This window comes from Dicentrarchus labrax, unplaced genomic scaffold (assembly GCF_905237075.1).
Source record: "Dicentrarchus labrax unplaced genomic scaffold, dlabrax2021, whole genome shotgun sequence".
NCBI lineage: Eukaryota > Metazoa > Chordata > Actinopteri > Moronidae > Dicentrarchus > Dicentrarchus labrax.
This window is the reverse complement of record NW_026136715.1, coordinates 25,845,655-25,859,889: the sequence shown is the minus strand read 5'-3', so window position 1 is coordinate 25,859,889 and position 14,235 is coordinate 25,845,655. Positions and strand designations below refer to the sequence as shown.

The 14,235-nt window shown below is 40.2% G+C and overlaps 1 protein-coding gene across 1 annotated transcript in view; it reads left to right on the top strand.

The window, feature by feature from the left end:
- Positions 1 to 14,235, top strand: part of lamb2 (laminin, beta 2 (laminin S)) — a 47,203-nt gene that overhangs the window by 10,179 nt on the left and 22,789 nt on the right. Inside the window, exons 3-7 of the mRNA XM_051425328.1 lie at positions 5,914 to 6,083; positions 6,205 to 6,340; positions 11,370 to 11,443; positions 11,544 to 11,732; positions 12,552 to 12,615. Of these exons, the coding sequence (XP_051281288.1) occupies positions 5,914 to 6,083; positions 6,205 to 6,340; positions 11,370 to 11,443; positions 11,544 to 11,732; positions 12,552 to 12,615 (633 nt within the window). The remainder of the gene's footprint in view (positions 1 to 5,913; positions 6,084 to 6,204; positions 6,341 to 11,369; positions 11,444 to 11,543; positions 11,733 to 12,551; positions 12,616 to 14,235) is intronic.

Genomic DNA, 14,235 nt, shown 5'->3' with positions numbered 1-14,235 from the left:
CTGGGATGCCCTGCAGACTGTACCATGCACTCTGTATCACTGCCTCTGACAGTTAAAGCATTGCCTCATGTGGAAGACTTGTTGGCTGAGAGTCAGATTTCACTGTCCTTTTGCATAATGATATCATGCCTTTTTTAACTGTTAGCCTAGAATAGGTTAACAACAGTGGGCAGTTTGTCACACGCTTGACTGCTGCTGAAGTTATTTATGACATCTAAAGAAAAAGCAGTCTTTGTGGTGTAAAGGCAGATTTATCAACCAATATGATATTAAACGCAGCTCAACAATGAACCCTTCATGTTGTGTGTGACTACAAGAGGTAAAACAAGCTGAATAGTACACAATATGGTGCAGGGCTACAGTGCATAGCCTGCTGTTACAGGCTAATGGCTGGTTGAACAGCAGTGCTTTGTGAGCTGAGACCCCACATACACACACCACAGCCCCCTTCTCTTCTCTCAGCTGTCAGCCTGCATTCCTCTCTGCCTCTCCATTTATGGCTACAGAGGAAAGAAAGAGAAGAAGGAAAGAGACTGATGTCTAACCAACCACTGTATCACCTCTGTCCTCAACGCTGCAATATTAACTTTTCACGTAAAGGGAGGGGAGGGGAGTAGCATAAGTCATACTTTAAACTTCCCCTCAGCTGGTCAACTGCCTGCCCACTGTCCACTGAGTTAAGGCATATGGAGAGCCACCACAGGCCAAAATGGGGAAAAGGAATAATTCGACATTTTGGGAAGGACACTTCACTTTCTCAAAATGAGTTAGGTGACAAGACTGATACCATTTTCATATAATAACTGTGTGTTACATACGATGCAAGATGCCACTCTTATGTCTCTTAGCTTAGCATAAAGACTTAAAGCAGTGGAGACATCTAGGCTGGCTCTGTCCAAAATTTTAATAAAATGGCTTACCAGTACCTCTGAATTTGACTAATTAACAAATTATATCTTGTTTGTTTAATTTGTACAAAATGTTGACCTATGATAATAGCTGCTTTTTGATTGTTACCTATTCAAGGACCAGTTTGTAGGATTTATTGGCAACTAGCGGTGAAGTTGCAGATTGCACCCAAATGAATACCACTGGCTTTTCCAGCGTGTAGGAGGAACTACAGCAACAGCAAAACTTGTGAAAAATGCCAAAGGCTTTATCTAGAGCATAGAGTGTGTTTGGTTTGTCCGTTCTTGGCTACTGTAGAAACATGGCAGCTCAACATGACGGCTGCCGTGATAGAGGGGAGCTCACTCTGGAGATAAAAACAGCTCATTCTAAGCTAACGAAAACACAATGAGTCTTATTTTCAGGTGATTATACAATAAGGTTGTAGACAGAACAATTACTTTGCATATGGCATTTTAATGAACTTTCTAACGCTCAAAGTGCCTGCTGGCTCCTCCGCACCATCATCTCTTCTTTCCCCCCCTCATATTCTTTACTTTTCTCTGTACATCCTGCAGCTCCTGCGTGTTGCAGTTACACAGTTAGAGCTTACACACTAAAAGTATTCTCTCGCTGCACTGTAAAGTGCTTTGAATGCGTCTACCCAAGTGTCTACCGAATGATGGATACCACCCATCTCTCCTTCGTGCCTCCACTGTGCTTTGCTTCCCTCCCTGGTTTGCGTCAAGGCAGCAGCGGTCTGATCGCTGTCAGCTCTGCGGCCCATGAAGGCTCTGATATCACCCTGCCAAGCCTATTTGTTTCAGATTCACATTGAGAATAATAGAAATGCATAGTCATCACATGCATACCATCATTTACATGATTTATCATTTGATGTTTGGACCAATGAAGTGGTTCTGGATTGTAGTACACAGCATATGGAGTATTAAAAAAAATCAAGGAATAGGGGTTTTAAAAGTATAATTTCAGAAAACTGAACTGAAGGGATTTAAAATGTCTTAATTTGTGCCCCTTTTAATTTAGCACTATCCAGTGTGTGTTAATAAGAAATATGCAGATATTCTTCTGCATATCTTGTTTTCATTACATGTTGTGAGCAGAGGTGTGAAGGCTGTGCAGTAGACAAACAAACACAGACAGAAACACACAGAGATAAAAGACGACAAGAAACCTAGTGATTACACAACACATCACACGTCTGCTTTGCTCCTCCACACACACACACACACACACACACACACACACACACACACACACACACACACACACACACACAGACCTTTGAGTGTGTGCCAATAGTTTCCAGAATAGATATCAGGTTGTGTCTGGATGGGTCTTCCCACTGTCTGTACAAAGGCTCTGTGCTGTGTCGCTCCTCTTTTTCCCTCACCCACCAAATCACTCATCTAACCTGCTCTGTTTGTGTTTTTCACACTCTCTTCCTCTCTCTCAGAGGCAGATAAAGAGAATGACCTCAGGTCTATTTTATCACAGGTCATTATGTCAGTCATAGTCTTTGCTGATAATGATAAATGTGAAGCAACTCAGATTGTTACTTTATCCTTGAACAAATCCTCTAATAGGTGTCTGTGTGTCAACAAGCCTGTACTTGATGCTTACATTCACTTTGTAAAGTGGAGCAGGTGTACATGGTTGTGCTTGTGGGTTTGAAAGTCAGTCCTGACTATTACTGTAACTGAATGAATGTCTTGCATTGTGCAAGAGTGGGTAAGTGTCTCTGTATGGATGCACAGGTGCACATATGAGCCTCCATACCCAAGGCGTGTGTTTGTGGCCTACTGCATGTTAACCTCATATCTGCTTGTTGCTCACTTAGCTGGCACCAACCTGACATTTGTCCAGGTGCCAGGCAAACACAGGTTTCCTCTAGAGTGAGTGTCAAGATTGTGTGTGTGTGTGTCCATGTGAAATCCTCCTCTGCACTGTTCCCAGCAGGCTCCCTATCTACAGCTGGCCTCTGTCTTTGTCTACCTCAATCATTGAGTGTAGACCTGCAGAGAGCTTCCAGGCACTGGCAGGTACTGCAGCCAGTCTCCCTGCGTGCCTGTCAACATTAAAAAGTTACTCACCATTGTACAGTGTGTAGGCAGCAGGCTGACTTCATGGCAGGCTCACATCGTTAAGATTTGTTCAGTAACAATCTAGGGACCTTGTTCTTCACTATGTGCTGTCTCTTTTTGATTTAAGAAATAACCACACTGCAGCAGGGATATAACTGACAGGGAAACAAGATTTTCTATGCTGCTATTTGACATGGTATAGGCTATGGCTATAGTACACCTTTAAACTAAAGACTTCAATTTGTTAAATGTTACTGAAAACATGATAAAGTTAATGAGAGGCATTCAAACAATCATTTAGGAGCCATTATAATTGATTATAACACACAGTATGAGTAAACAAAAATCTACTTAGTGCTAAAATAATGTATTTGCGTGTTTGCTATGTTTCGTAAGCACACAATACGCTTTGTAAGTATTAGTCTATACTAGCTAGCTAACTTCTACAAGCAGTATCTAACTAAGCTAGTTGGCTAATGTAATAACTGCCAGCTACACAGCCAGGGTATTATAATCGTGTGCACGATATGCTTGTCGTTCAAGAGGTTGTGAGAACAGTGCTGCTAGGCTACAGCAACATGGACACCAAAAGACTTAGGGCGTCTAGAAGCCACCAGGGCTGCTGTATGTATTAATGTAATACAGGAATTGCATAAGCACAATGATGAGGCCATTTGGAATATCAGAATATTCCTAACATAAAATTACGAAGAAAAACGATATATTAATTTAGGATCCACTGAAAGATGAACTTCCATGGCCTTTGCCATTTCTAAAAATGTTAACAAATGCATCATAACTCATGAACTCTTTGCTTTCAGAAAATATCGACGTACATGGCTGTGAATACCACAAGAGGGCGTTCATATAGACCCTTTTTATGTACACGGTAAACATGACCCCATTTGAAGGCAGCATAAACCCCCAGATGCTCAAATGAAGCTGTGTGTGTTTAAAATACTAAACATTCATCGTTCTATCTTTTGGGGAGTGTGAATATAAACCCTGTTTTGCCAAAGCTTTTGGAAATAGTGTAGGAGTGTTTTGTAGAGCTGTTACGTGTTGCCATGTAGACTGTATACATATGGAGGGAGGATTAAAAACACCTGTTGTGGACAGACCATAGATTGACAGCAGGCCCCCTGGGTCTCCACTCTCCTCATACCAATTTCCTCATACATCCAACAGACCACAGGTCTTAGAGGCATGTAGGAGGAGAGATTCACGTCAAGATGTCCAGTGGAATGTGTGACGGCTGCTGCTGTTTGTCATGAAAGTTTACAAGGTTTATTTTAGCTCCCACACATAGCACGGCTATTCAGTCACACCAAGGCCCCAGTGCTGTATCATAAAATGACACACTGTTAGATCTGGAAGATGAAACTATTAGTAAATAATCATTCATTTTTATGATGATGATACTCCCAACTGGTGCTGGTTGTAGTTGACCTGTGTATGACCTGCAGTGGTTAGTCTCCAGATTTAGACTGTAGCTGGGGCCTCTTGTCAGGTCAGTTGTTTGGGACCCCTGCAGACAGCAGAGCCTGTTAACCTGTAGGGTTGCCTTCAGATAATCCCCCTCCCACTGGATGTTGTCTCAACATTGAATCAGCTCTTGATCAAGCAGTAGCTGTAGTTGCAGGGGGGCAATGTGCAGCTCAATAAGCCCCTCGTTCTCTGTGGTTCATGACCTTAATGAGCCTTCTAACAAGAAGTTTGTTAAAAATGTTTTTCGCAAGAGCTATCCATCCATCACAAATATGACAACGGACCACAAAAACGACAAATTTGGCTTTTATTAGTTCCTGTTCCTCGTATTGGTTTTAATTTCTAGGAGGTAAAAATAAAATGGCACTTTCTTTAAAAGCCTAACATTCATGCTACGAGTTTGCTTTGGTGAGCTCACATAAAACAAAGAAAAGCTACACCATGGATGGCACCATCTTTCAGAAAGGATGGTTCCCCTTTCCTCCAGCCCCTTAAAAAAACCTTCCTCCCAAACATTATGCTCATCATAATCATATCTGAAGCTTGTGGGTAGTTGGCATATTTCCAATAATCTGCTGACAAATCATTATGGATGGTGTCCAATAGAAACAATTTAGTATCTTAAATTGAAAAAATCTCCTTTTTATATCTAGAGACATGTCCTTGATACTCTCACATACAGAAAACCAGTGTCTGTCTGCAACTGAATGACCCAAATTCATCTGCCGAGACCATCAGATTTTACACAATAACAAGGGTATACCATTGAATAAGTCTCTCCCAAAAGCTCATCCTTTACCAAATATACTTGTGATTCGGCAGAGCAGATCCAGTTTCTGGCTCCGTTCTCATACAGGGGGATGCTGTTTCTGGTGCTAACATCTATTTCACTATTTGTGATACATTTCTATGTTGTCATATGGATATGGCATATGAAAGTGTTATTGTGATAAAGTTGCACCACAGGTTACCTGTCTTTGCCTCTTTATTCACTTCTTTATGCCCATGATATCTAGGGATGCTACTTGTGATTATTTTCATTATTGACTCATCTCTCTGTCATTTGACAACGTGTAAATCACTGTTTCCCAAAGCCAAAGAGGACGTCCTTATCAAACTAATTGACTAATTGTTAAAGCTGTAATGATATTTTTGTGGGAAAAAGAACAGTTAAGACCTGATTTAGATCAGACAAAACCCATAAATTAAGCACTTTGCTGCAGTTTCACTTCCCATCTTTCCTTCCTCAGGAAGTGATAAGAGCTTTTGATGTTGTCTCTGTTTTTAGGACAGAAAGAATAGTACTGATTCCAAGTCATCTTTTTTTTTTTTGCCAACGCACGCTTGTGAATGGTTGCTCTATTAGGGAGGGATGCCACTCTGCACTGCTGTTTCCTGTTCATTGTAATTAATTTCCTTTTCCCCCTTGCAGTCCTGGCTGCTGTCGCTGGCCAGGAGCCTGACCACAGCCATGGCTGCGCCCATGGCAGCTGTTACCCGGCAACAGGGGACTTGCTGGTTGGACGAGAGAAGAACCTGAAGGCCTCGTCCACATGCGGGATGAGAAAAAAAGAGCCCTACTGCATTGTCAGTCATCTGCAGGTCAGTGTGTGTGTGGTTGGGTTAATTTTTGTCTGTCCTTCCTATCTGTGGTTGTGGATTTCTCATTGACATCTGAAGTCTCTCACCAATAACCATATAACCTTTTTTTGTCCTGCTGCAGGATGAAAAGAAGTGTTTCGACTGTGACTCTAGACGGCCATATGACCCAGTGTATAACACCATCAATCACCGGATAGAGAATGTTATCACCACCTTCAAACCTCACCGCAAGAAGTCCTGGTGGCAGTCTGAGAATGGTGAGGAGACTTTGTAGTCACTTTTGTTGTGCATTGACACGCTTTCTCAGTGCACAGTTTGTTAAAATAACTAAAATAAATATTTATTCAAACTATTAAAGTTCTAACTATTAAAATAATATTCACTGACTATCTTGTCCACATCCATCTGTACCTGGTGATCAGCCTATTAGCTTACCTGTCTCCCACTGTACTCACTGTGATCCCAGTCCACCCCAGTTTAACAACAAACAATAGCAACATCCTTTATAAAGAGTTTATAAACTGTAAATAAAAGCTTGATTAATGGTTAATAAAACATTTACTAATACTTTATGGATTAGGGATAATCTATAAAGTGCAATTGTACAGAGCAAGTGAAAAGTGAAATCATTTTTCACAACCTAGCAAGCCAAAAGTTTTAATTAATGGCTCATAATTGATCCATAAGTCAATAGTAAATTATCAGTTAACATTAATAAAGTAATTACTTACAACGTTTAATAACTATGCAGCGAGCATCACATTTAAATGAAAGGGCATTCAGTCAAGGAAGAATTGGGTTTTGCCCCATTACTTGGGTACAGTATGTTGCACTGACAATGATACTGTCTTTTGCCCTTTGTAAACATAATTCTCCATTACATTTTTGTTAAGAAAGAATGGGATTTCTGAAAATGATATGAAGTGTATTTAGTTTAATGCGTCTATGAGGCTTGACTTAGAGATAGAGATGGATGTTCTGCAAGTCTGCTAATGCACCAACCACACAGGCATTAGATTAGATTCAACTTTATTGTCATTGCACACAGGAAATAGCAGTACAACAACATACAGTTTGGCATATAGTGCATATGGAGATATATAAAGATAAACTAATGTACAGAATGAATAGTAGACCCATGGATTAGTGATAGAGTGAGGGGATGTCACTGTGATAAAAGTATTAACTTTAAATAAGATACTGTTCATACTGTACCCTGCCAAAGTTGGTTATGTGACAAACTTGATATGGTCTCTACTTACAGGGGCTGGTATATAGTTAAAGCTATTACTATTTGAGAGAAGAATGGATAGAAGGGAGAAAATTAAGGGTTATAAAAAGACAAGCCAGTGGATATCTCAGTGCAGAAATAATTCAATTGGAAAGAAGGGAAACATTGTAAAAATAACAAGATCCTAAAAATGTAGTGAAGGCACAAGCAGTAAGCAACTGGTAGCTATAGAGAACAGTAAAAGCAGTATTAAGTTTGCACACACACACACACGCACACACACACACACACACACACACACACACACACACACACACACACACACACACACACACACACAGACACATACACGCACACTGTGGCCAACATCCTCTGACCAGCTACAGATGGGCTTAATAACAGAGTAGGCCCTGCTCTGGCATCTCCACAGAGAGACAAAAGTGGGGATGACAGGGAAAGGAGAAAAGTAAAAGCTCTGGAAAGATGAAAGTGAGGCAGTATTCAAGACTCAGTGGGACAAGGAGAAGGACCAGTTTGAAATGATATATTTCACAAACAGTGACAATGAGTGACTGTAAAGCTGAGTGCAGAGCAGCCTGTTGGAGGCTCCTTTTAGCTGTTTGTGAGCCATGTTACTGTAATGGAGGGCTGTTGATGACAGCACTGTGCAGCAGCACCAGACCCAGAATAGAACAGAAAGAAACAGAAGAAGAAGAAGGGGGACAGGAAGTGGAATGACTATTTTTACTCCTGGCTGCTACTGCTTTTCCATGGCATCTTTGTGGCATTTCCACAGTGGTGGTGGCACAGTGTGCCTATTTGATATGGATTACAGTGGTTTGATTGTGTGCACTATTTAATTGGAAAGGCAGATTCATGAGATTGCATGTATACATTCTTGCATTATAAGGCACTGTAAGTGAATGTCAGCTAAACAGGTGTTTTCTGTGTGTGTTGGCTGTGTGTGTCTTTTGTATTACATTACCTTACAGTGTAGTATGTATGAACGAATTTCTCTATCAGCAAGGCTCAGTTCTCTCTCCATCTCCCTCTCTTCCCTCTCTGCTCTAGCTGGGTCACACCCTTCCTCCTCTTTCTTTTCCATCCTTTTTCCTTCCTGTGCCTTGTCAAGATGATTTGTTGGTGATTATGGAAGTGTTTGTTCCTAATGGTGGCATGTTTTTGTTGTTCTAGTTCGGGAGGTTGATTCATTGACTGTTAGCTAAACCATTTAAAGAAAGAAACTTGCTACAAAAATGTCCTGTTTACCTAGACACTTGGGTTCAATGCTTGCCCTTTAACGGCTCTATTTCTTAGTTATGGGCTACTGTAAATTATTGGCTACCAAAAGCACAGGGCTAGAATAACCACTTATTAAACCTGCCTGTGTGTGTTTAACTGGAGATTCACTGTTGAAAATGCCTGGGATTAGTTTCCTCTCAACACTCACAGCACAAAACTTGTTTAACTTTTGATGGACTAGTTTACAATGTCCCAACCAGGGGCTCCTAACCCCCAATAGGAGTCACAGGGGGTCACAAAGAAAACTAAATTAAATTGCTATTTTAAAAGTTTAGCTGAAGACCTAAACACAAGCTATATTCAGCTTGTATTCACTTCAGTCTTATCTTGCAGTACAGGGAGAAGAAAACACTGAATTTGTCAAAAAAGAGCCTATTCAGTATGTATGATTTTTAAAATATTAAAACACACCTAATACAGACAGAGAAGAGTTTCTAAAAAATATCATGAAAACCACCCTCTGATGCAGTATTCACAGGAAATAATCTGTTCAAAATTCATACAAATTGCTCGTTTAACACATTTTAACATTGTCTTTCAGTTATTGTGTTCACTGTTTGGGTTCATTGTGCAGTTTATCAGTTGTTCTCTACTGTTATTGTTGCATTGAATATAATATGAAATATCCATAAAATATCTTACCTAGTCAGTAATTTAGGTTTACTCAGTAATAGAAAAGGGGTCTCTTAAGGAAAAAGGTTGGGAACAACTGGATCATTTTTAGGGATAACAAAGTTATAGTAAACTAAACACTGTGCTGACAGTCATGATATCTCACATTTCAAGACATACAGCGATCAGCTAGAACATTGTGAGCACTGACGGGTGAAGTGAACGGTGAGTGGTTATCATAGCACCTGTCAGTGGGTGGGATATATCAGGTAGCAAGTAAAAATTTTATCCTCAAATTTGATGTGTTAGAAGCAGGAAAAATGGGCAGCGTGAGGATCTGAGTGACTTTGACAAGGGCCACATTGTGATGGCTAGACGACTGGGTCAGAGCATCTCCAAACCTGCAGCTCTTGTGGGGTGTTCCCGGTCTGCAGTGGTCCGATCCAACAGACGAGCTACTGTAGCTCAAACTGCTGAAAGAGTTAATGCTGGTTCTGATAAACAGGGGTCAGAACACACAATGCATCACAGATTGTTGGTATGGGACTGCAGAACATTGTGACCACCAGGGTGCCCAGCTGGTCATAATGTTATAGCTGATCGGTGTATGTGTGAAAGCCCAGAGCTAATGGAGCTGTAAGTCGTGGACTTGTGAGTAGTGTTGGTCTATTAGTCCAGGTATTAACTCAAAAAGTTCATCTAGCCAATGCAGCCGCTTTAGTTTTGGAACACTTTCATGCAAGCTTTCCTTTATTCACCTGCTGTAATGGTAATTACTTTTTTTAAATAATACATTCACTATGTTCACTCAGTGTAGAAACACAGAATACAGTATCCTGGCAGCTCAGGTTCATCAGTTTTTTTTTAAATGTCATTAGTCCTACACAACACTGTTACTAATGCTTACAATTCAACCTTAAATATCACTTGGCTTTAATGCTACAAAAATCTCACACTAGTAAATTGATATTTTTCTAAAAAATAATGTTCCCTTCAGCATAGCAGATGCTAGAAGTTTTTTTTACTTTTGGTAAGGGGCAGAACTTCACAATAAGCGGAACAACACAGACACATTTGATATATGTGGCCTAAAGTTAATATAGATAATGTGTTAGCAAACAGTTGCCTGTTTATTCATCCTGCAACATTAGCAGGTATTACGTGAGAGTGAATCACAACAGTTAAGTTATAATACAATCACAACAATGAGCTGAAAGACACTAAAGGCTCGAAGTTGGGTGATTAGTCTATGTGGGTTCATTACTACACCATATTTAGCATGACACATTTGAGCCATTGTTTAGACAAAATTATCGATTAGTGCAGCTTTAATATGCAGGTTAACCATATAGATAGCATAGGATACCATCTACTGTATCTTTGCTCTGTAGCTCTGGTTTGGTCTTTTACCAATATGCCTGGAAAGTACTGTATGCCACGCACATTCACACTGTTATTACCTGCGAGTTATAAATGTTGAAAAGGTGATTCCCCAGGATACATGGATGTGTGTAGGCACATGTGTTTTTGCAAAACATGTAACTGAGTAGACTTCAAAACAAATTCTCCTTTAGTCTTTTTTTTTCTTTTGCATGTTCGTATGAAAAATATGTGTTGTGGTTTCCTTTCAAATCACCAGTTTAAAAATGATTGGGTTGTAAAGTGTTAAGTTGTAAAATGCAAAATTCATGTGGTGAAGCTTTTATGTATTAGTATGTAGGAATGGGAAAGTCCTCTTGGCTGCGTAATATATGTGTAATACAAAAACACAAAGGCAAACAGTGAAAGTGCTCCTCGGAGTAAAGTGGCCCTTCAGAATATTTGGTGCTCTACAGCTCAGGAAGTGTGTGGGCTTTTCCGACACGCTGTCTACATTTCTCCTGCCAAGTCTGAAGGCCTTTTCCTGTCAAGATGCCATTCCTCAAGCCAAAAGCACGGTTGCAACTTCACTTACTCCAGCTAGCTATTATTCTCTGTCATCCATCTGTCAGAATTTGATGATATAGATGGAAAATGAGTGCAAGAGGTTAATGAATTATTGATACAATCTAACTGACAGTCATTAACTGTAGAATGTAAAATGTTGGCTTTATGTAAACTCTCTTTCTCTCTGTCACTCTCTCTGTGCCGCTCTCTCCCAGGAAAGTCGGAGGTCTTTGTCCAGCTGGATCTGGAAGCAGAGTTTCATTTCACTCACCTGATTATGACCTTTAAGGTAGGTTTGAAACTCTCGTCATTGGCTTATTGACCTGTACCAACTTGTAGCTGAGAATAATGACTTGCTGCGCCATTTGGTTTGTGCTTTTACTTTGCAGACTTTCCGTCCGGCGGCCATGCTGATTGAACGCTCAGCAGATTTTGGTCGTACCTGGCAGGTCTACCGTTACTTTTCCCACGACTGCTCTGCCACCTTTCGCGGAGTGTCCCAGGGTCCTTTGCGTAACATTAATGATGTCATCTGTGAGTCACGCTACTCTGACATTGAGCCGTCAACAGAGGGAGAGGTGAGCGATTGATTAAAGGAATAAAGCAAAATGACAGGTCAAATTAGTTGCTCAAGATGAACACTAAAGCTTATTCTGTTTTAGTGAATAGAAATTGAAATGGTTTGATATTAGAATACATGTTTTTAGATGTGAAAGTTTCCACATTTTTGGATCTAAAGCTTTCTGATGGCTGTGGCCACACAAACACTACTACCAGGAATAGTTTTCATTTTGAGAAATGTGCTTATCTGTTTTCTTGCCGAGAATTAGATGAGAAGATCAAAACAGCTCCCTTATGTTGATTCTTCTAATGCTCTCAGTAGACACCAGCTAGCCTGACTCTGTCCAAACAGTATCTGTTGTTTTTGCAGTTTGTGTATAGATATCACATGTTAAAATATAAAGGCATCAGCAGATTTATTTAATCTCACAAACATGAGAATGGTTTTGATCATCTCATTTAACTCTCTGTATTTTCAAAACTCTTGAGCTATTCCTTTAATGCCTTGACTTTAATAGATCATCACATGGTCAGTGTTCAGTTCCATCCTTATACTATATACTATAAAACTTTTTAATTCACAGATCCTGCATTTGAAAGCAATGTTTAGCAAGAAGAAAACATACTAACAGAGAGGACAAAGTTGACAACGCAACACAAAGTTAAAAGCACAACTAAAATCTTTAGTGCACACATTGAATACTGCTCAGGCATGCAGTCCATGAAGTCTGATTCAGATGCCTGCTGCATATGCTGCTACGTATTTTATTCTTATTCCAAGTCTCAGATAGTTCAAATATGTAATGTGTCTGCATAATATGTATGTCCTGGCCTAGGTCATCTACAGAGTGTTGGATCCAGCCATCAGGATTGAGGATCCATACAGCCCGAACATACAGAGTAGGTCACACTCACGATGCAACACACCAAGGTCAAGTTGGACAAGCATAATACACTGTTTACAAGGCTTCCCTTTCCTGTGGGTTTTGCCACTTAGATAGAGAATACCAGCTAGACTCCCTCCTATTATATATATGCATATGGGGGTATGTGTGTAGGAGTTTCCAGCAGAAAAAAAAGTAAAATCTGGTGGGAATCAGTGCTAATGCTAGCTCAATGGGTCCTCCCAAATGTTGAACGTTGTAAAGGGACAGATGTCTTGAGTTGCGTCTTAAAATGGACATAACAAATGCTATGTGGAAAAGAATGTACTGTATCAATATTTGTAGGCTTTACAGGTGTTTTCTGGTTAATAGTGTACCACAGAAGTTGACAGCATGTCTCCTAGTAATCCCAGCCCTTAGGTGTCAGTCAACCACTGCCATGAGTCACACCCACTGTAAGTGAATTTAAATGTATTTGTTTCCACAAATATTCTCTTATTCCTACAATAGCTTCAGTATCATTATAGTTTATTTCTATCCTTTTCTTTTGTGAGCTAAACTCACATTTGTCATCATAAATCAAACTCCAGCTGACACAATTAGCTCTTGTTATCCAGCTGTGACACATTACGGATTGTAACAGCTCCTCTCTCTGGGGTGTGAAACATGGCCCTGCTGTGTGGAAGACATGGAGAGATGTGAAAAGCAGCTGTTTCTCTCCCACACAGCCTCACTGTCCTAGCCCTCATGTTTAGACTGGCAGGACATGAGAGCTTTTCCCAGAAACCTGAGCTCAGTTTCCAATGCAGCAGCAGAGGTTGCCTTGTTCTGTTGCTAAATATCTCACTGTAACTGACCCACATGAAGACCCCTGACCCCCTCACAGCTGAACAATCCATATTCACTGTCTGCTGTTGTCAAGACAATAAATCAACGTCCAGAGTAATTTAGTATAGTTTAGCCTTCCAGACAAACCTTCCTCTATATATATTCTGCCTCTTTGATTGGCAGACAATAACCCAAATCACAGCACTGACTCTAACCATGGCCATTTATAAACTAAAGCATTTGACTGGTGGAGACATTTTGGGGATATTACACAGCCTCAGAGGAGGCAAGAACAAAAAATCCTAAAGAATCATTTTCTGTCTGACTGATTCTCTGTGTTACAACAAACTGGGAAGAAGTTACTTGCAGGGGGTGCCCCGTTAGCTTACCTGGGGGAGTGTGCACCCCATGTACTGGGGCTAAGTCCACTGAAGCAGCTCGGGGGCAGTTCCACTTGCTGCGTCCTTACTCTCAGCCAGTATTATTTTCTAATAGTAAAAAGCTAATTTCAGTACAATGTTTTGTATTAACACACTGATATAATTCAGGTGACTTACACGTCTCAAAGATATCATTATCTCCGATGTCCATAGCAAATAAATGTCCATAAGTCAACATAGAAATCATAGAAAAAACCTGAGAATCATCACATTTTTAAATTGTTTTCAGTAATTGTTGTCTGTACATTCATGGGAACACTACATACAGGAACTGCTATTGGCGAATTTGGCATTTAATGGTGCCAATTTGCCAAAATGGGAAAAAATATAGGCTTTTTTTAAATATAAAAAATACGAAATAGGACTAT